This window comes from Nesoenas mayeri (genome assembly GCF_963082525.1).
Source record: "Nesoenas mayeri genome assembly, chromosome: Z".
In the NCBI taxonomy this organism is placed as follows: domain Eukaryota; kingdom Metazoa; phylum Chordata; class Aves; order Columbiformes; family Columbidae; genus Nesoenas; species Nesoenas mayeri.
Window position 1 is genome coordinate 57,921,403 of NC_137542.1, and position 23,243 is coordinate 57,944,645.

General features: G+C 36.5%; 1 protein-coding gene across 3 annotated transcripts in view; it reads left to right on the top strand.

Annotated features, from left to right (window-relative positions):
- The window catches only part of LMBRD2 (LMBR1 domain containing 2), a 31,916-nt gene that overhangs the window by 3,173 nt on the left and 5,500 nt on the right, over positions 1 to 23,243 (top strand). For all 3 annotated transcript variants that reach the window (XM_080363040.1, XM_080363041.1, XM_080363042.1), the window contains exons 2-16: positions 5,788 to 6,016; positions 6,457 to 6,536; positions 7,793 to 7,888; positions 8,626 to 8,793; positions 10,369 to 10,579; positions 13,726 to 13,800; positions 14,154 to 14,267; positions 14,843 to 15,026; positions 15,683 to 15,864; positions 16,610 to 16,743; positions 16,958 to 17,063; positions 17,827 to 17,924; positions 19,787 to 19,890; positions 21,100 to 21,146; positions 22,920 to 23,022. In XM_080363040.1, the coding sequence (XP_080219166.1) occupies positions 5,843 to 6,016; positions 6,457 to 6,536; positions 7,793 to 7,888; positions 8,626 to 8,793; positions 10,369 to 10,579; positions 13,726 to 13,800; positions 14,154 to 14,267; positions 14,843 to 15,026; positions 15,683 to 15,864; positions 16,610 to 16,743; positions 16,958 to 17,063; positions 17,827 to 17,924; positions 19,787 to 19,890; positions 21,100 to 21,146; positions 22,920 to 23,022 (1,876 nt within the window). In that variant the 5' untranslated portion in view covers positions 5,788 to 5,842. The remainder of the gene's footprint in view (positions 1 to 5,787; positions 6,017 to 6,456; positions 6,537 to 7,792; positions 7,889 to 8,625; positions 8,794 to 10,368; positions 10,580 to 13,725; positions 13,801 to 14,153; positions 14,268 to 14,842; positions 15,027 to 15,682; positions 15,865 to 16,609; positions 16,744 to 16,957; positions 17,064 to 17,826; positions 17,925 to 19,786; positions 19,891 to 21,099; positions 21,147 to 22,919; positions 23,023 to 23,243) is intronic.

Sequence of the window (23,243 nt, forward strand, 5' to 3'; positions counted from 1 at the left end):
ACACTTCCATCCCTCATCGTCTTTTCGGTTCCCTACCTCTGCCCGACAGTGATGGGGAAGGGGCTGTTTCGGGACTTCCCCCTCCGCCTGAGGGGGCAGGAGGTCCATCTCCTTTTGGGGGGTACCTCCATGGGGCCTTTCCGACTGGCATGCCAGGATGTTACTCCACCAGTCGATCTCCCTTTCGCACTCCCTGATGGTCCTCAGTCTCTCGACCTCCTCTTTAATTTTCAGCACCATGCTGAGCAGATCTTGCACCTGCTCACACCTCACACAGGTGGAATGCTGGCCTCCCTCCCCCGGCAGCAGCAGGCTCTGGCACTCCCTGCAGCCAGAGACCTGAGCAGCCACAGTTCGGGGCAAAACCTCAGTCTGCGTTGCCAGCTTTAGCTTTAGTTAAAGTCATGAAAGAGTTGTCTAAAGGCTATTTAAGTGGATAATCACATGAGCTGAGTTAGGGCAGCAGTTTAGTATTTTTTGGTTGTCATTAACAGATACAAAACTTGTTTCCCTAAAATTGTTATGCAATCATTTAAATGTTTAATCAGTTTAAAATATTTTCTTCTTTGCAGTATAGTTGAAATTGCAAGTATTAATAAAATATCAAGTAGTATATAGACTGACTGTTGTTTATTGGAAGAAGAAACCTATGCAAATTATGTTTTCTTGATTCATTTCAGAGATAATTTCTCCCAAATAGTGCAATCAGATAACTTCTCTGGTCAGTTTTCTCAGGCAGTTCATGATTATTTTCTTTCTTAACATAGTTTTCTCACTGTGCTGAGACTAAGCAGCTCTTTGTCTGTTGTCTACTTGTTAATACTTACCTTTCCCCAAGCTGCAAGGGTCAGTGTGTAATAAGGAAATAAAACACAAAACGAAATTCCTCCCCAACAACACGCTAAGCAGACTTGGATATGAAAATGGCTGAAGGATTTATTTAGATTATTGCTTTAATTTTTGTTCTTTTTCAAAGATTTCTAAAATATGAATGTAGCCCATTTTGTTGTTTAGAGATGGAAGTATCGGGGGCTTTTATTGTGGGGCAGTTGTGTCAGTCCGAAAAGTTTAATCATGTCTGTAAAGTCAAATCTTACTTCAGGATTCTTAACAGCATAGTTTTGCAGAGGAGGGCATGATTCACAAACTTATCACAGGTGTTGTGGCATACTGTTTTGCTAAGTGAAATGTACTGGAAGAAACAATGGGAACTAGCAGGCTGACAGAATGGTAAAAGTTCATAATTGAACTGGCCATTAATATTTTGATGGAAATGGCAGCTTTTGGTTTATACTTGCCTCTGAGTTGTGCATTCAGATTGAGGTGGGATATACTGTTGCCCAGATGATTTTTTCAACATGCTGTGGCTCTCACTCAATTTTGCCCGGTACTGTCTTTGATATCTCTTTCATAGTTCGGTAACTTTCTTGATGACAGTTTTTTTCAGATGTAATTATGATGTTGAAAATACAGAGTAAGGCAAGGAAATGTCTAGCTGGTTGGTTCTTCAAGTGGTTTACCTAAGTATCCAAGATTTCTAGAAATGTAACTTTTCCAAATTGTTTTGGTTATCTTTATGTGAGAACACCTGAAGAAGAACAACAAAAGTCTATAGTATTCAAGAAATTACAGAGGTACCCAAGATAGGAAAGCCAGAAGCATGATGACTGTCTTTATGACTAGTTTTTAAGCACAGGGAGACCTGCAGACTAGTCTGCTTGCTTTTAGATTCCTGAAAAGAAGTCTGGAACAAAAGCTATTTCTAACCATCTAGAATATAATAGCTGAGTAAAAGACAGCTTTGGTTTGTCAAGGACAGACTGTTGAAATAATCTAACTTATTTCACTGATAGGCCTGCTATATACAAGAGGATCAGCTGATGTCTTGTATTTGGTCTTTAATAGGACTTTTGATTCTGTTTCTCACGATGTTTTTGCTGGGGAAGAACAGTTGGGAACAGCTGCTGTTGTGATTAAGAGGCCAGTCACTTGTCAAGTACTCTTGATTATTTTTTGCAGTTTCCATAATGAAATAATGTACTTACTGAAACTTAAGGCACAAAGCTAGGAGGTATTGCAGATGTTTTTGAGGGTGGTAGTGAAAATCAAAATGCCTTGAAGATTCAGAAGCTTGTGGAAGGGGAAAGGATACAAATGAGTGGTGTGGCTGTGCTTAAGCAGGAGTATCAGCTACACAAATACAGGATAGAGAACAATATTGTGTTTTGTAGAGGGAAGTAATTCAGAGAGCATAATAAGCTGAACACATGAAGGGAGCATCATGCAGGTTATACTTCTGTTTATACATTTCCATAAGGCATGTGAAGCGATGTTTACCCTCAGTTAGGCCTTTTCAGGCACTGGCTGGGACACTGCGTGGGTTATTAGACTGACTGGACCAATTATTAATACATTAGTCTTCAAAATGAACAATCTGCTGGTAAAATGCTTTCTTGGAAAGTCTGAAAATAATAAAACTGTGGTACAGTCTCATCTGGGATTTCTGATTAAAGGGCTATTGGAGTCCACTTCAGTGAGACCAAAGTTCCTTCTTCACAGATACGCACTACTCTTTTTAGCTCTTCCTTAAGAATATAATATTCAAATGTTAAATTAAATGTTAAGCTCTAAGAAAGTGTGTGGTGTTTTGTTCTCTGATGTTTCATTTAGTAACTTGAGTATTTCTTTGCCAGGCAGAGTAGTTTAGTTCATTTGTAATGTAGATTTGTCATGAATGTAGTTAGTCTTGAGGCTGGCAAGGTAATTTAATGCTGTTGATAGCAGGGTGTCTCCAAGAAAATTAAGTATGAACTGACCTCTTTGTAGTGTTTGCGAAGAGTTATTAGCTGAGTTTGGATTCTACAGAGGCTTTCATGTCAGAAATTTGAAATGTATGGCCCTTATGGGGGTTGCCAAACTCTTCCATTCACAAAATGAAAAGCTTACTGATTTTGACTGTGTCTGAAACAAAGCAAGAAAATTGTGAGCCTACACAAGAGCATGTCTTTGTTGTTTTGGTTAAGTTGTGCTTTCGATTGCCAGTGTTTCAGCTTTTGATGATCTTTGTCTTAATCTGTAGCTTCCATATTCTTGAGAAACAGGGTATGCTGATAGATACTCTTCCCTTCAGAGTGAGGAGGAATTTTGTTACTTTTCATCATTGCTTCATAGAAGCATCTTCTAAGCCATTGAACGTTGTCCAGTACAAGAGAAGTCTTCTGAAATAGTTAATTGATCTCAGAATAACATTCTTTAGGGATTCAGGAATTACAGCCAGCTGATACTAGGAAGCCATGTGCTAATCTTGAGGAGCCTGTCTAAATAAAATGAAGAGACAGGATAATTGGTAAGGAAGTTACCTTTCTTTGAGCTGACGGCCAGGATCAGAGGCAAATGCTGCTTGCCACAGGAAGACGCAGTCTTTATTTACTGCAGTAGTATATGTTAATGTCTGATAACAAGTAGTTCTAGTAGCATGGGTCCCAAATATGACTGTCCTGTTAGGCAGGACTTAGTTCATAATGAGAGCTCCTCTCAAGCATTGCATTTCTCACTGTGTCATTTTATTTCCACTTAAGCTCTTTGTGTTGAGAATTAGTTTTAAGTGGCCTCTGTCTAAAATATTTGAACTATAATTTTGAAAACGTATATACCTTATTTCAAAATAACTCTATTTGTCATCAGTCTTATAAGAATTTGGCATCTCATTCTTTATTTTGAGATTAAAATAGGAACCAGGTGAAGAACAAAAAAATGGAGTTTACTTTGATAACTGCAAAGTTGCTTTGGGTTTTGAAAATTAGTTAAGTTATGGAAGGACTAAATTCCTTCTCTATTTTAGCATTCTCAGTACATTTTTATAGTCTTTTTGGAAGTTCCCTTATGGTGTGGAGCATCTGGCACAAAAAATTTTCATGTTTTGATAGCAGCTCTTTAGGTGTGACTGCAGTAAAAAATTGTATAGGTGTGACTACTGTATATATATATATACAGTATACACACCTATTATATTTTTTTTTTTTGTTCACATAGCATAAGGTGTGGCTATAATAGGCACTTAAAGCTACATATGGCAGAAAGCACTGCCTTAACAAAGGTGATAAATAATATTTCTTTTCCATTCATTTTTTCTGTTTTAATTTGCTGCTGTACTATAAACATAAAAGGCACTGTTTTCTGAGGAAACAAGAATGGTACAATACAATAGAGAAGTGATTGAGAAATAGGTTAGATATATCCTACATTCATGATTTATAAATGATCTAGCCAAAATGTACAGGCACATAGTAAGGGGATGCTTTGACCTAACAGAAATGCTAATAATTTGAGAAACGCATTAGATGAAAGGCAGAAGATAAAAAGTGCATATGTGGTCTTTGATAAGAAACAGGAAGGTAACTTGACCTATTTTCAGAATATGGTATGCTCCGCGTAGAACAGCCAGTATGGCGTAAACAGACTCCTACCTCTGTTTGGAAATTAAATGTGAAAGGTGTAAAATGGAGGAAACAATGTGTCAGGGAACAAAACCACAGAATAATTCTCTGTGTGACCTCAATGAAATACTGGCATCACAAACTCTGGAATTTGGTAATGAAAATAAGACACTTTTCACTGCTTCATGCCCTCATACATAACAGATCTGCTTCAGCGATGTACTGAGAGATTAGTAAAGTAAACGGTGCACTTTTACAAATTCTGAAGGGATTTAAAAGTAAATTGAGGGAAATTTTAGTAGTAGCATTTCTAAGTCTCTGAAGTTCCAGTGAAAAGTGAAAGCACTGAAAATACAACTGGGGAAGCCACAGCAAAAGCTATTTCAGTTAAATCAAACCAACTAAAATGGCAGTTTTGTTGGAGAAGCAAATTAACCTGACCAGAGTAATAAACTTGGGGTTTTTATGTGTGAAATGTCTGTGGTAAAACAATGCTTATTAAAAAGGCCAGAAGCCATTTAACTAACAATGTAACAAGTCAGTGAAATTTTCTCTAATATATTTGTGCAGCTTACTGGCCCTCTGCATAATACCATGCCAGTATGAAGACATATGAACTTTCTAGGCATTTCCAGCAGTCCTGACAATAACATAGAGAAACTAAACCCAGAAGGATGAGCAAAGCAAAAACGTGTTGTGGCAAGACTAATCACAAATTAATTGGGACCTTTGTTTCTCTGAGGAAAAATAGAAGAGGGTCAGGAAGATGAATTAGCTAGCATGTTCCCACTTACTACTTTAAATTTCAAACCTAAAAGACGTACATCACGGGTAGACTAACATACACTTTGCTGTGTTTCTATGCTCTGTTAACTGAGCACAGAATTTAAATGCATAGTTGAGGAATGGTCCGTTTTAAAAAGTGCTCATTGGCTTTCCAGATGTGTTTAATTTAAACACATAACCTGTGTCTAAATTAGTTGATTTATTCTAAAAGAAAGAAAAGACCAGAAGAGATTTGCTTTTCAAATTTATACTGGACTTACAAGCTTGGTTTATAGTCTTATTCAATGACAGAGATTTGGTTTCTGGATCTGTTGTATATCAAGAAGATGAAGAGGTATTGTCCTAATTGTTGCTAGAAACAGCAAAATTGGAATGAAATAACATTTTGACTTCTGCAGAGGACTTTAAAACACCATGCTGAAAATCTCATTCTTCATCTGATCAGAGTTCTTGTCATGTGAAGTAAAGTATATTAGTATGTTTAAAAATGTCTGTTAAACAACTCTTTTCTGCATAAATATCTTCCAGAGATTTTAATGTGATTAAATGTCTTTTTTTCTTACAGTTTGGATCTGTGTTCTTAGTGAGCTGGGCTGTGTGGCTGGAGTGAACATTCAATAATGAGTGGTGCAGCTTTGGGCATTGAGATAGTATTTGTCTTTTTTCTGGCCTTATTCCTACTTCATCGGTATGGAGACTTCAAGAAACAGCATAGGCTGGTGATTGTAGCAACGTTATTGGCTTGGTATCTCTGCTTTCTTATTGTATTTATACTGCCTCTGGATGTCAGTACGGTAAGAAATTTGCAAGATTTTCTGCTTAGTTGCGTAAAATGTGTATGGTATTTTTTTTAGTTATAATTACGACAGTATCTTAAACAAGAAATAATTTTTCTGAATAGTATTTTACTGAACTAAACACTTGTTACCTTTTTACATGACAGTGTCTGTGTTTGCAATTAATTTTATTTTTTGTTGATCTTATCAGATAAAAAAATCTGTTTCAAATGCTTTAAAATTTCATTATTTGTTTATAGCAATTTTTTATCTGCTTAGGCACTGCAAGTTTATTTACTTGTCCTGCAGGTTGCATGCTGTTTTGAGAGTTTATTAGTGTAATTGCTCCCGTACGTTAACCTGGAATACAGGAAATGTCTTTAAAAATGGGACTTATGGTATTTAAATAAATGTTATACCTTTTTCTGGTCACTGATATAAGATTAATTGTCTTTTAGACTATTTATAATCGGTGCAAACTTGCTGTTAACTCCAGCCCTGCAGAAAGTAATGGCTCTGATGGTTCTCTTGTTCCAAGGTATCAGCTATATGTTTTCTTCTTTAGCCTGTTTCTAAAGAAGTATTTCTGATTTTCTTTTTTTAAATGGTAGGAGTATAATATATTTTTAAGGCTAATAAGCAAGTGTTTCTTGTGTGATATGATGGTTGAAGATTGTAAGCATACAGGAAGGTGAGGGAGAAGAAGTGAAGACAAGTGCATCTGCATCTATTGATAGTAATTTATACAGTAGTTCTAGCTGATTACCTAATCTTAGGTAAATACACAATTTGAAAACTATTCCATAGCCTTTCAGTTTACCTATAGTTTCAGAACATGCTGGTGGATGTTGTGCTATATGTGACTTGAGTATATCAAATAAAAATATCAATTTAAGTAGTAAGCCAGCAGTTACTGTGGTGGTGCTACTCAGATCTTAAAACTTTGTTTGAAACCTTTGGTCACTCAACATGTAATGCTATGGTAATTTGATAATTTTGAAAATATTTATGTGATGTACATAAAAACTCACCATTCAAGCTTAACTAGGTTGATCTTGGAAAACACCAGTTATTTCTCAATAGATACTCTTATTAAATTGACTTCATTGCCCCTTGACTCACCGTTGTTTCATTACCTAGACAAGTGTGGGTTGAAAAAACCTGAACTGTCATAGTGTGGATGAGCACTTTGTCTTTTGGTCTCTTTAAACTAAAAGGCTCTCATAGCTTTTCTGGTCTTTTGAAGCAAACACTGCCTGTCAGAAAAGTTTTGGCTCAATAAATGAAAGTGCATATAAGCCTGACTAAAACCAGCTGGGTGACAGGAGAAACAAGTAGTATATTTTTTTTACCACTAAATGCTCTGGGTATTAGAGCTGGGTGATGGAGTCCCTAAATATATTTTAAAAACCTGCTACACTCAAGTTGAATGGTCTTCTGTTTACAGAAATGTTTTTATTTGCATGAAAAAAGTATATCCTGCCCAAAGAGAAGACTTGTTACCTTAAATTGCTTAATTGCTTATTTCTCTTGAGTCTTTGAGCTACTGTTTTTTTCTCTAAGAAAGCTGTCTAGTCCAGATACGTTATTTGCAGAGCGGAGAATGATAAATATTTTTAAAGGGTGGTTTGGTTTATTTTCTTCTGAGATGCTTGATGGTTGAGTACGTACTCAAATAGTAGTGTATTACTTCTATGCTATTTTCAAAGACCTTTCTAGATAGGGGAATTTATAGAAAATATTTTTTATACTCTTTTCATTACAACTAACAATAAGTTCTGTACATTGTTGCAGCAAGCAAAAATGTTTCAAACCATGGAGTTATATTCCTGATGGAATTATGCCAATTTTCTGGCGTGTTGTATATTGGACATCGCAGTTTTTAACATGGTAAGTAAGGCAAAAGCCTGTAACAAAGACTATAATATAGATATATATTTTTTCAGTGTAACATCTGAACAGTCATAGCATACTCTTTAAGAATATATGTAACTATTCCACACAGCTACCTAATTATTTGTTAGTGAAATTTCTCTAATAATTACTGTGCTTTATTGAGCATACTTTTTTTTTTTTTTACACCTTTTCAGGTGGCAACCGTGTACTCTTGGTTAACTTCTGTAGTTCAAACTGAGTAATTTACACATAGAGTTGTTTATGGATAGATTATCTGAAAAGTGATTTCAGGCAACAGATCACCAAAATAATTCCACAAAAAAATTGGGTAATTTTTGAGAACTCTTTAAATTATTTCATTTTGTGTGGAATCCTATATAAAGCTATAGATACAGCTACAACAAACACATTGCCCATGCTTTTGGGCTAGATTGATGTGTGGTTTCTAATCAACCTAGCATCAAATAATGATTTTTGTAGCTCAGTCAAGAATATCAGGGTTGATAGCAAGTTCTTCGTTAACAAAGATTTTTCTTATTAAAGTCAGCTTGTTTAATGTTTGCCTTCAGACTAGTAGATGAAGAATAAAACCGTGTAACTGGCTAATTTTATTGGAAGCTTGGGAGTCTTTAGCTTGAACACCCCTATCTCAGTATCCTGCCACTGCTAAACTATTTTTTGTTTTGTTTGGTTTGGCTGATGTGGTTTGGTTTTGTTTGCTTTGCTCCTAGGATTCTGCTACCTTTCATGCAATCATATGCCAGATCAGGAGGATTCTCCATTACTGGAAAAATTAAAACTGCATTGATTGAGAACGCAATTTATTATGGCACTTACTTGCTGATTTTTGGAGCGTTTTTAATATATGTGGCTGTAAACCCAAACTTCAATTTACAATGGTAAGAATAATGTAAGCACTTGGATGAGTTCTTAAGAAATGTCCCAGATGATCTCTTTTGTAGATGAAATGGGTCTTTTTTTAAAACAAACAAACAAACAAAACAATGGAAACAATTTTAGTTAATTATTTTTCTCTAGACAGTTGGAAATTTTTGTTAATTTTTTTTATGGAAAGGGATGTTTTTAATGTTTATAGAAATTTGTCTCTTGGTTTTCTGATTTTGATAAGTAGGGGAGAGGAATCCTCTTACATTTGCAATGCATTGGGTTTTTTATCTCCACAAAAGCATTTGCAAAGTTAGTAGAAACTTTCTCAGTGTTTTCAAAGTAACATCTTTTCAAAAATCTGTGTCAGTATTTCCTGTTTAGTGCTTGTGTCTCCTGTAGATGCTATTTAAAGGCCATAAGGTGATTTAAAAGAATTGGTATTCAGAACATTGCTAACAGTCTTTCATACTATATACAGCAGTAAACACTGTCATGTAGTGCCTAGTTGCTTTCAATTTTCACTTCTGAATGCAAATCCTGTGTTCAGAGGCTTTTTCTTACAGTGACTGGCAGTATGGTATTTTGACCTGATTTTCAATAAGTTTGCTAAATTCGTGTTGTTTCCTAGAGGAACATGCTCCTTTGAGAACAGTTTTGTCTCCACTTCAGAAAGGGGAGAAACATGAGATTGTGGCAGATGATACAAAGTCTGTTCCTGTAAACATGGAAGCCATATTGTTGCATAGATACTTAGAATCATAGGATCATTTAGGTTGCAAAAGACCTTTAAGATCGAGTCCGGTTGTTAACCTAACACTGCCAAGTCCACCACTGAACCATCTCCCTAAGTGCCACATCTATACATCTTTTAAACACTTGCAGGGATGGTGACTCCACCACTTCCCTGGACAGCCTGTTTGACTGCTTAAATACCCCTTCTGTGAAGAAGTTTTTCCTAATATCCAATCTAAACCTTCTCTGGTGCAACTTGAGACCATTTCCTCTTGTCCTGTTGCTCAGTACTTGGGAGACCAACACCCTCCATGCTACAACCTCCTTTCAGGTAGTTGCAAACAGTGATAAGGTCTCCCCTCAGCCTCCTTTTTTCCAGGCTGAACAGCCCCAGTTCCCTCAGCTGCTCCGCATCAGACTTGTGCTCCAGACCCCTCACCAACTTTGTTGCCCTTCTCTGAACCCTCTCCAACACCTCAATACCTTTCCTGTAGTGAGGGACCCAATACTGAACACAAGATTCAAGGTGGGGCCTCACCAGTGCTGAGTACAGGAGGTCAATCACTTCCCCAGTCCTGCCAGCCACACTATTGCTGAGACAAGCCAGGATGCTGTTGGCCTTTTTGGCCACCTGGGCACACTGCTGGCTCATGTTCAGCTTCTGTCGATCAACACCCCCAGATCCTTTTCCACCAGGCAGCTTTCCAGCCACTCTTCCCCAAGCCTGTAGCATTGCGTGGGGTTGTTGTGACCCAAGTGCAAGACTTCAGGGTTGATTTCTTGCAGGTGTGGTACGAGGATGCTGTTTATTTGGGGTGGTTTTGTTTGTTTTTGCTCTTGTTTTTATTCCTTAGGAACCAACTTCAGACTATTGGGATAGCTGCTGCAAACACGTGGGGTCTCTTTCTTCTTGTGTTGCTTTTGGGTTATGGATTGGTGGAAATTCCCCGTTCTCACTGGAATGGAGCCAAGAGGGGTTATCTACTCATGAAGACCTATTTCAAAGCTGCCAAACTAATGACTGAAAAAGCAGATGCAGAGGAGAATTTAGAGGATATTATGGAGGTAAGTAACTAGCTTGCACTATGAAGTGAAGGCTGCTGCTAATCATCTCTGAATTTCCTGGTGTTGGGCACTTGTGGCAAGAAAACATAAATGTTGTGATCTTACTGTGAAGTACCAGTAAATTAAGAGAATCATCGTAGTCTGCCACTTGATGACACTCAATGTCTAAAAATCAAGAGAAGTCGTCCCTGGTGTGAAGAACTTGGCAACTTGGTAGCCATGGCAATTTGGTATCTCCAAGCCTGTCAATGTTTAAGGGGCATTTGGACAATGCCCTTAATATAAATCATATGTTTTCAGTCAGCCCTGAAGTGGTGAGGCAATTGGACTAGATGATCATTGTAGATCACTTCCAACTGAACTATTCTAATCTGTTCTATTCTACAAAACATACCTTGTGCCTTGAACACTCTTCTGTTGTTTAAAAACACAAAGTTTTGGTGGAGGCACCAGTTCTGGAGCCAGGTATTGAGATCCTGTGCTCGCCTGTTCCTCCCGAAGTCTCCCCACGTTACTGGGAGGATTGAGGAAAACACTAACTGATGCTCCTGATTTTCTAGCATTCTTCCCAGGACTCTGAAATCTTTTTGACATTTCATTAAATTTATCCCTGCCCAACTCTCCAGCCTGTTGTAGTAAGCTATTTAGTCTTGTGACATCCCTAATTTAAGTCCCAGGAAGGCAATAAACTTCCCTGAAAAGAGGGTCTTGTACGAGACTGTTGTCTTGTGCTAGATTGTCCTTTAAGTCAGGTAGGGTGACCGACAGATTCTGAGATTATATCATACACAACATAAATACATTATATTGTTAATGTATGATAAAACCTTGTTTCAAGGTTTAGCACTTCATACAACCATAGAATAGAACCATCATAGAATAGTTTGGGTTGGAAGGGACATTCAAAGCTCATCTAGTCCAACCTCCCTGCCATGATTAGAAATATCTTCAACTAGATCAGGTTGCTCAGAGCCCCGTCCAGCCTGGCCTGGAATGTCTCCAGGGTTGAGGCATCTGCCATCTCTCTGGGCAACCTGTTCCAGTATTTTACTACCCTCATTGTAAAAAAATTTCTTCCTTGTGTCTGCCCTGGATTTCCCCTTCTCTAGTTTCAAAACCATCACCCCTTGTCATTAAAAGGTCCTGCTAAAAAGTCTGTCTGATCTTTCTTATAAGCCCCTGTTAAACACTGAACGGCCACAGTAAGGTCTCCTCATAGCCTTCTCTTTTCCAGGCTGAACAACCCCAGCTCTCTCAGCCTGTCCTCACATCAGAGCTGTTCCAGCTCTCTGATCATTTCTGTGGCTCCTCAGGCCCCTCTCCAACAGGTCCATGTCTTTCCTGTGCTGAGGGCTCCAGAGTTGGACACAGGACTCCAGGTGGGGTCTCACTAGAGCGGAGCAGAGGGGCAGAATCACCTTCCTCGACCTGCTGGACACGCTGCTTTTGATGCAGCTCAAGATATGAATGGCTTTCTGGGCTGCAAGCGCACGCTGCTGACTCGTGTCCAATCTTTCATCCACCAGCACCCCCAAATCCTTCTCCGCAGGGCTGCTCTGAATCCCTTCATCCCCCAGCCTGTGTTGTTACCAGGGATTGTCCTGAGCCAGGTGCAGGATGCTGCACTTGGCCTTGTTGAACCTTATGAGGTTCCCATGGGCCCACTTCTCAAGCTTTTCCAGGTCCCTTTGGGTGACATCTTGTCCGTCAGGAGTGTCAATTCACAAACTTTTGTGTCAGTCTTGGTGTCATATGCAAACTTGCCGAAGGTGCGTTCAATCTCAGTATCTATGACATTGATGAAGATATTGAACAGTACTGGTCCTTCACGTTTATTTATCCACTTTTTTTTCCTTTCAGTCTAGAAACAGTTGCACTATACTTTAGAAATTCTGGCCAATATTTTGTTTTCAGCCTTCACAGGAACACTGAAATGTGTGAAAATATTGAAAAATTCGTAAGAATGCCTGTGCTGACTCTGAGAACTTGATTGTAAATATTATGACTGGCTACTGTGTCAAATAAGTCACAACATTTGTCTCTCACCCTCTTTAGTTTAGGCTTTTGTTTTCTTTCCTTATGAGAGATTCCGAAGACACAAGAAAGTGTAATACTTGAGGATGCATCCCAGTTGTTTTTTCCAGTACAAGGCTCTACTTGACAGGTCTGGTTATGTTAGGATTGGTACCCTTAAGACATTCTTGTGGAATTTTGTTTGCTTGTTTGTTTTTCATAATCCCACTACATAATGAAAAGTTCTTTGCCATAGACTAAACAGATCTCTTGTGATCATTCCTTCAGAAGATTCAGAGGGCATCTAGAATTACTGGCATTCCTCTATTAGAACACCCTTTTACATGTTGAAGGACTGTCTATATCCAGTTAGCCTTCTGTGTCACACCACACAAACACAATTCTTTTGTCTACCTAATCATCCTGTTTCACAAGATTTCTAAGCTTTTACAATTATTTCTGTCCTCCAGAGTCTAGAACTGACATAGTTTTTTCTAAGTGCCCTTTGTAACAATAACAAAAAAGCATCAAAAGGATCTCTGGATTGCCAATAGGATGAAAAATAAAACCTAGTTCTCACTAAGCCTGATAAACTGCTAGCGTGAGTTCTGACACAACTTATCTAGCTGTTACCTAACATCTTTTTAGTATTTAAATGCCAAATGGTGTCAGAAATGATCTACGTGCAGATAAATGCGAGGAAGATATAAAATGAAGTAGTGTAAGAAGATATTCATCAAGCTGCTTAAAGCAATAAAAGTGAAACTAAATGAGGTAAGATGGAAGCTCCTCCTCTTTACCTACAACTAAAACAAGGAAGTATTTTTCATTTCAGCATTCATAGAAACCAGTCCTCCAGATCTTCACAGAGTAATGTTTGCACACTAACATCTGTGGGGTTGTTTGTTTTGTTTTGTTTTTTTTAAAGTATAATGTTCCCTATAAATAATACTGCAATTATCTATTATTAGTTGTCTAGTAAAGCTGGGGCTTTTAGGAAGTTCTATTGTTTTTAAGCTCTGATGGTTATCTCTTCCATTGGGAGGGCTGCAACTCTTGTCTGACCCTGTTAAGTTTTTTAATCTTTTTAACATAACGAAACAGCTCTTATATGGTTTTTTTTTCCTCAACAGGAAGTCCGTAAAGTAAGTGAGAGTATCAAGTATAACCACCCTTTGAGAAAATGTGTTGATACAATACTGAAAAAGGTAACAAATTGCTCATCTTCAGCCATAATTGGGAGGGGGTACTTCCGTATCTACTGAATACTTATACGTTGCTTTCTTTTCCTCTTAATGTAAAATCTAATTGGCATCTTCTGAATTTCTGACCAGACTTTGGGTTCAAATTCTTTGTGGAATACTTTCTTATGTTGTATCTAGTTGTCTGCTGTACTTTAACATACATTTAGAAATGTATTTAACATATGTTTTAGAAAGAGAAAGACCTATGCTTAGAGTGAGCTTTTCAGCTGCATGAAATGCCCCAAATATTTACAAATAATTAAGAAGAACACGTTCTGATCCTTTGTCTTCCAGTTAATTTTCCCTTTTCCTTCTAGTGTCCTACTGAGTACCAGGAGAGAATGGTTAGGAACATGGACGATTATGAAGATTTTGATGAAAGACAGAACAATTACCCAAGTGAAAAAAGTTTGGTCAAACTTCACAAGCAGGTATAGTAATAAATGAGAGGATGCCTCACTTATGGTAGTGTAATTAGAATAAATGCTAGTCAGACAAACATTTTTAAATGCACTTTACATGAATTGCTGAATATATTGGGGTTTGGGATTGCTACTTAAAATAAACTTTTCTTAGTGAAAGAAAACACAGAAATTTAATATCCCAAGTGATGTTGTAAAAGTGTTCTTGTTGTGTTGTATCTTCACAGTGTTTTACCTGTGAGTAAACCTTGTATTGATTGATAGACAGTGCATTCTAAAGAAATAGTATTAGAAGTTTGGTATTTACTAAGATTAAAAAAAAAAAAGCGACATATTGGAAAAAGTAATTGCTGCAGATAGATTGTGATGAAAGAACTGTGCAACTCAGCAGTCATGTATATAGTCCTCTTATGATTTATATATTTAGAGAATTAACTGCCTGTGTTTGTGGGTTCCTGCAGGATTCATCTTTGTAACTCTGTAATGTAGACATTTGGAAGGGATTTTGCAAGGTTTTTGTCTCATTTTTTGAAACAAGTATGTTATAACCGTGTGTAACCGTGTTATCTTGGAATTTATTATAGGTAATCTATTCAGTACAGAGACATCGTCGTACACAGGTCCAGTGGCAAATTCTTTTAGAACAAGCATTTTATCTAGAAGATGTGGCAAAAAATGAAACCAGTGCAACTCGACAGTTTGTTCATACCTTTCTTTCCCAGGAACCAGAGAATAAAATTATTCAGTATTTCTACACACCAACTGTTGGTAAGTGCTGTCATGCACATTTTGAATATGTAAAGGAACAAGTGGTGCTGTTTTGTAAGAAGACCCAATTGGTTTATGTAAAATGTTCGGTTACAATAGAGGGAACCAAATATGTATTTTAATGCATTTATATAATGGAATAGCCATCAGGTTTTGATTTATGCATTTGACCATAAGTTTAAGCTTTTTTACAAATTTAATAGCAGTTACATGTTATAGTAGCAATAGCAAACTTTCAGGCCTTACAAGAAGGAAGAAAAATAGCATTAAATTAAACTATCGGATCATGGCTACCTTCTACATTTGTGGGATATTCTTGAGGTGGCACCACTCTTCCAGTAAATCAAAGAGGAAGGGACTCTTCATCTGTCATGTACCAAACATGAGGAGATGCAGCTGCTTGTGCCTCTTTCTAGAAAGTGTCTTCTCCTAATCATGTTTTAAATTCTAACTTGTTGTGTACCAGTAATGAGTTATTTCCAGGGTAGGGCAATATAATTATTGGAATAGCCCTGAAATTAAGTGTGTGACCCAGCCTTGATTTTAAGGGTGTGTGTGCAAGAAATTCATAACACTTTTTATGAGGCAGTTCTGTTTCTGGTTGTGTAATCTTCATTAATCCATTCTGGATGTGTGTGTGTGTTTGTTTTTTCCAGAGTGGTACTGGGAATGTCTTCTACGACCATGGTTTTACAGGGTGCTTGCAGTTGTTTTGGCCACGTTTTCTGTAATTGTTGTGTGGTCAGAGTGCACATTTTTCAGCACAAAACCAGTTTTATCACTGTTTGCAGTTTTCATTCAGCTGGCAGAAAAAACATATAATTATATATACATAGAGGTAAGTTTGAGATAATTGCTCAATAAAAACATATTCATATAGATTTTTATTACAATAATAGTAGACCAGATTGATGTAAAAATATATCTCTGAATAATCTGTCTGTTTTCAGAAGGTCTCTGAAATACATAATACCAAACTTTGTTTCTGTGTCTGCCTTTTGCCACTTCTTACAACTTTGCAATATGCGGATACTCAGTTGAGCTGAGTATGATGTGTAATTTATGAAACATTAGCTTGGAGCTTAGTTTTTTAGACTTTGTGTCTTATCAGCCATGTACGTGACCTCTGTTTACTGAGCGGGAATTTGCTGCTGACCAGAAATCCAGTCACAGGTGTGGGTAGCGTATACGTGCAGAAACTTACCAGTAAAGGAACTGAGCTGAAAATTTCTGATATATTAACAAATTAGGTTGAGTTGAAAACACTATTTCTATCACTTTTTGTGAGAAGAAATGTCAAACCAGTCAGTAATTAAGACAATTACAACAATTTCATTTACATAACAAAAAAAGTAAACACTCCTAGGGTCAGTTGTGTTAGCTTATATGAAGTGCAGAATGTTAGAAGTATCATTCTCAACTTAAACAACTGGAAACTTTTCTCAGAGCTGGTGGTGTTGTCTCATCTCAAAATGAAAAATTAGACTGCAGTCTACCTGTTAGATGTACAAATTATGTCTTGAATAGATTAAAACCTTTAGTAGAGTTCTGCATTCAAATAACTTTATTTTTTTCCCCCTTAGATGGCCTGTTTTCTTACCATCTTTTTCCTAAGTATTTGTGTTTACTCTACCGTCTTCAGGATCCGTGTATTTAACTATTATTACTTAGCTTCACATCATCAGACAGATGCATACAGTCTCCTTTTCAGTGGCATGTGAGTATGTGGCATATACTTTGCAGAGTTTCTGTCAAATAGTCAATTGAAAATGTCCATGAAACCTTCATTTATATTCTTCCATTTATAGACATATGGGTATAAATCCTAATGACCTGTACATGATTATTCTGTGATATATCCAGTTATGATTTTTTAATATTTTTAGTGCAAGAAATTCTTTAAATTGTTGTTGCCACTTGCATTTGTGCAGGTTATTTTGCCGTCTTACTCCACCATTATGCTTGAACTTTTTGGGCTTGACCCATATGGATGCAACAATCTCTCACAAAAAAACTCAGCCAACTGCTTATACATCTGTAAGTACAGAAAATGTGGTTTTGAGGCTTATCTATGGTTTGGAGAGTAGGCAATATATTTTTAAATATTTCCTATAGTAAGATTCAGATATTCAAATCTTTCCAGTACTATTAACTGGGGTAGAAATACTTACTTATAGACCAGGCATTTGGCAATGATTACTAGCTACACAGGTGTCATTGATAGGTCACTTTTTCCATTTTGGTCTCTTTGTCCTAAGAAAGTAGAGTACTACGCTGAAGAGTTCAGATTGTGCTTCATACCCTAATAGCTTTAGCTTCCACCTGCTTTAGCGTATGAGGCGTTGTTACAAGTTGGGAGCAAACCTAACTTGCCATTTGAAACTAGTGAGTTTGGTTTTACTGAACAAGTTTCTCTAGGAAACCGTGTTACATTTCACACCTTTGCTGTTAGCGAGTAGATTTTTAGTGTTGTCCGGGGACTCCTTTCACAGCAGATTGAAAGAGTCACCAGATTTGCACAGGCTCTGGATTAGGTGAGACAACAAGATCTAGCATTTTGGAAACCTCAAAGTGGATACACTGTTAGAGGCAGCCTTTGTATCTGGGCATTTTGGGTCAACTGTCTGCATCAGGTCTGTGATGATAATACTTACCTATGTTTCAGTAACTGTAAAAGACTGTGTATTCGTGTGTTGTGGACTGCAAACAGTGAGGTGGCACAATCTTTATGGATATATTTAGAGTATATCTGATTAGAGATTGTTCTTACTTGCTTGTTTTGGTTTTTTTTTTTTTTCAGATAATGGGATCCATGAGGGTGCTGTCTTTTATTGCAGATGGTTTCTATATATATTACCCAATGCTTGTTGTCATTCTTTGTATTGCCACATACTTTAGGTAAGAGATTTGCAAGACAGAGCCTCCATGTTTCTTTACATTAATAGTATTAGTTTCAGCAATCAGGAAGAGATTCACTTCTCATCTTGCAGCAGTTGAATTGTGACATATTAATAAAAATACAAAACTAAAACAATAATGAAATTACATGTTTTAAGAATATTGATTGTATGAACTCATAACTGCGTTTGAGTTTTTTTCCCTGTTAAACTGCAGTCATAGGTTTTGAGGTCTGATCTGCTCAGACTTTGGAGCCACAAACATTTGGATTTGGCTTTTGCCATTAAAATTACCATGAGGAAGCTATGTTATCAGCAAGGTTTTTCTAATAAGCTAAAAAGCATTAGCAGAAACTTTATGTAGTAAACTTTTCAATAGACATATTGAATAGCAAATAGCAAATCTCTGATCCATTAACAGAACTCCATTTGAAAGCATACTAGTTTAGATCATTTGATCTTGTCTCCCTAAGCCACAGTTTGTTGGAGACTGGAAGGATAATTGCAGAAAACACTGTTCATATAACATATGCTTGCTTTATCCTCATATTTCAAAATGTCTGCTTTTGACCACTGTAAAAGATGAGATACTTTCTGTCTGACTTTGCTCGGCTACATTTATTTTCACTTAATCAGTTTTGCATTACCATTCAATCAGAAGCAATATATGTGTTGTGAGTCATATATTGTAGTTAAATGCCTTGAGTGTCCATTAATACCCTGGTTGCATCCACAGATAGTAAGATGACAAGGAGTCAGTCCTAGGTTTTCACTGCTTATGTTTAGGTTAGGTGACAAAAGTAGAGGTGGAGGAAAATAAAACAAAACCAAAACAAACTAATAAAGAAAACCACAAAACCAAAACAAAGAAAAAAACCCACACACAAAAAGCCCCACTAAAACAAAAAGTAAACAGGAAACCTAATGACAAGAAAATAATTTGTGTGACTTTTTGTCCGTGTTAATCCTGAGTCTAGAATGCCATGGTAAAAAGAAAGAAACTAAAAGAGAAGTTGCTTTGCATGAACTTTAATGCCCTCTGATAATTCCGATAAGTGCAAAACTTAACGTTTAATTAAAATCTACCAAGGAAGGCTGTCTCGCTTGTTTAATCCAACAATCTTAAAGTTCAGATAGTATAGGAAAAAAAACTTTACAGCACAAATATACAGTGAAGCCAAATTTGAACATGATATTGATGCTCCAGTTTGCAGAGAGGAAAACTGTACCAGAAACAGCAGTTCTGTTCTGGTGTGAAGTTGAAAAGGAGAAATTGGGGAAAAGGGGAAATTCGTGATACCTAGTTCCAGGACTGGCTTAAAAAAGATGGAGCAAGCTTGTTACCTGACTGCTGCATAATGGGTATCCAAAGTGGCAGCCAGCATCCCTACAGTGTAAGAGTGTGCCATGCGTTTCTCTTGAGTGAAACCTTAGATCCAGGTGGCTTTCCTGTGTTACTACTGTTAAAAAAACATGGAAGTTATAATAGGCAGAATTTTTATAGTAATCATCTTCTGAAAAAGAAGAGTCAATGAGATATCATAGGTAAAAATTCGGTTATATCTGAGAATATTTCCGGCAGTTGTCTTACCTTAAATCATTTGCACTGCTCTCAGACTACAAACAGTTCTATCTCACTATTTGAATGACGTCATTCCAGCACTTTTCAGTTGGATTTAGGAACCTGTTACTGTTCTGAGTTTTCTGATTTCTCAACTGGTAGAATTATCTGTCTTTTTTCTATATTGCTTTTTTGCTTTAATTTTCCATACATTTCTGAATAATTTGTCTTACATTTTGCAGTATAATATAAACTATAAATTGTAAATTAACAAAGGAAATTGGTTCTCCTGCTTTTACCAGTTTAGGAACTCGGTGTTTGAATCTTTTGGGATTCCAGCAGTTCATGGGGGATAGCGAAATGACCTCTGATTTGATTGATGAGGGAAAAGAGCTAATCAGAAGAGGTAAGTTAGGTCCTCTATCCTAGTTTTCCTACAAAATATAGTATGTTGTTGCATTGAATTTGTATGAAATGTTGCACAAAAAAAAAACCCCAAACATGCAGCTTGTCAGTATTTCAAAAACTGCTGAGGCAGTCTGCTGCACAAAATGCAGTAGACTTACAGCTCTGTGTTTGCTATATAAACAATTATTGACTTCACTGGAATCTGAAACAAAATATCAGGTTTACTTGTGCAGTATCTGAATTTTAGATATTTCTAAAGATTTTACACTTCAAATAAGTGGTACTCCTCTGAAGCCATTGCTGATATAATAATACCTGAGCAGGTACCTGTGTAATCTGGCATAAAGGATACTTAGAACTTAAATTATCTTTACCATCAACAAACTCATTTTAATTTAATTTTTTTTTTTTTTGGTAAATGTGTTGATTGAGCTGTCTGAATTCTGTAATTTTCTTTAGGATTTTTTACTGTTTCAACTAATGGCTGTGTTTTATCATACAAAGCATGCTGTTCTGTAAAGCTGTAATTATATGCTGTTTTGGAGAGCTTCTTGCCTTTTTTTTCCTTAGAGTTATTTTTTATTGAAAGTGTTTCTTGAAAGCTGTTAAAAGCTGTTATGGTTCTTGAGTAAAGGCTTAGATATTAAAATCTCTGGATACAGTGTTATATTATAGAATACTTTTATCCTTCTTTCATAGATGATGAAAAAACAAGACCTAAATTTACTTGAAGTATCAGTATTTCTTTTTTTGGAGAAAGAGGAGTGTCTCTCATTCCCTTAAACAAGAGGTTTCTCTTTCTTTGTTACTGTTATGTTCCACTTCCATCTTAATGGCAGATGTGGACATGAACTATTTGGGCCATATGTTAGCCTTTACAGAACTTCAGTAAGATTTTGGTGCAATAATGCTCAAGTTTCTTCTTAACGTTATACTTTTTCAAACCATTTGTAAGAGGTTTTTGGCTTTGCCAGCTGGTATCCAGATGTTATGCCTTGATGTGAGATATCATCATGATGAATTCATTTTAATGGAAAACTTCATAGTGATAGACAAGCAGCTCTGTCTTTTGCTTTAATTTAATTGTATAAGCCATCTATTTCAATAAGAGTCTTTGCTAGTTAGTTTTGGATTTTCGTTGTTTGTTTAGAAAAATGGTAACGATTTTTCTTGTATATAGCTCAAACTACTTTTTTTTTATTTATAGAGAAAAGAAAACGACAAAGGCAGGAAGAAGGTGAAAACAGAAGAAGGGTATGAGATACTGTTTTAATCAACTGCACTATCTGATAGGGTTTGCCATTGCTATCTAATTCAGTATGTTGTATTTCACCAAAAAAAAAATCTCCAACAATTGATGGAATCAGTTTAATGTTGCAGAATAGTCTTGGCTGAGGGGAAAAACAATTTACTCTTTAGTTTTAAAGGGTAAGAGGATGATTGTGGTCATGCTACTTGGACACTTTTGTTACTCAGTGTTCTGTGAGAACAGTCTATGTCAAAAAGTGCAATAAGCATTAAGCAGGGTCGTCTTATCAGTTTTTTCTGTTGATACTGCTTTTCTTGAAATAACTACAGTTGCAATGTCATCATATTCACTGAAATGAGGACTGTATGCTTCTCCCAAACTTACCTGTTGCTTTGTGTGCTCATTGGAAAGTAATTGGTACAATTTTTTTTTTCAGATGAAGGAATTACGTGTAAGACAGAATTAATACTGTTGACTCTGAGTTACAAACAGAATGTTTGATTCAAATTATACTTTGAGTGCATATTGAAATGCAAGATTTGTAAAGGCAGTCAGTCTGGTTAAGAAAATAATTCAGGCAGCTTCATTTTAAGCAGCTTTAGTTAACTATAAGCTTTAGTTTTCATTAAGTTACAACATTTGGAAATTAGTGTAGAAAGTCACAATCAAAGAGGTAAATTGAAAGGATGCATACAAAAAATGAACAGATTAAAATAAGGGAAAAATATTATCTGCAGAAAAGAAGATAATACTGGGACTGAAAACTCTCTTCTTTTCAAGGTCAGGGATACTTCAATTCTTTATGCAAGCCAGTACTGCATAGTTGTACTGCATAGATATTTCTTCTGATCCTTTCCCCCCATCTCATGATTTTAGAACTTGAACTTATTGTGAAACCAAGTAGTGGCAAATGCATGATGCATTTAGTATACAATAAACTGATCTGACATTAAGCAACAATTTTAATGCAACAGCAAAATCAATTTCAGATGTTACCTGATTTTTGAGTTTGTTAAATACTGTAGTACGTTCATTCTTGAAACTTGTGGGGCTTCAGAGAGTGTTATCTTCTTCTGGATCATGATTAAATGCTTGATCCTGCTGCAGCTTAGAACTGTAACATGTGGTATAGATTAACACAGTAATTTTGAGTATACCAGTTCCTACCAGTCCATGATCTGAGATCTAGATATGCATCTGAAACATATTGAAGTAATTGCAACAATTGGAGAAGTTTCTATTAAGACATGAAGTTGTGGCCTAATAAAAGCATGAGACATTTTCTTCTTCAATATTTCATTGTACTTCATACTAAAATGTGTATGTACTAAAATGTAGTGGAATGGAAACACAACAAAACAACAAGCTTAGAAAACATGGCTTGTCCAATTTATTTTTTTTTTTTCAGTGCTATCTGCATCTGGTTATTTTACCATTCTACCACTAGATGGAAGCAGAAATCCAAAAAAGCAACATTCTCACCATAACTTAGAGCAGTTAAATGAACTTCGTGTGGCAGATGTAATATGTAGTTCTGCAAGTCTTTCTTAAGAACCGTTATGGTAACTGCTTTAGTGAAGGGACATATCTTGAGTTTAAAACAAAACAAAAATTGTTTCCGTGTCAAGAGGACCATTTTCAAAATATTACTTTCATAGTCTGATGCACTTGACCAATTAGCTCTAAATAGTGGGTCTGGAATATTTCTTGATCCTATGTATGCTTTCGTTGTGTATTTTCTCATAACAGCTTGTGTTTTCATTTTGTCATTTTTTCAGGAGTGGAAGGAACGGTATGGAAATAGAGACGATTCCACTAGAAACAGAGTTGTCCACACAGACCAAAAAGAATCCAGCTTCTCAGAGGCCAATACCAATAGACGTAAGCTTTGTGCATTTTGAGCTGAGTTCGCTTTGTTTTTTTAGTATCTTGTGTGTACAACACTGGTTGTGTGAGTAGCTTCAAATAGATTCCTTTTTGTCTTTGATTATGATTATTCCCTTAGATTATTATTCCCTTAGATGATTATGACTATTCCCTTCTGTGGCACAGTACCATCTTGCCCATTAAAGACACCTGAAAAGGGTGCTGTGTGTCTTTCT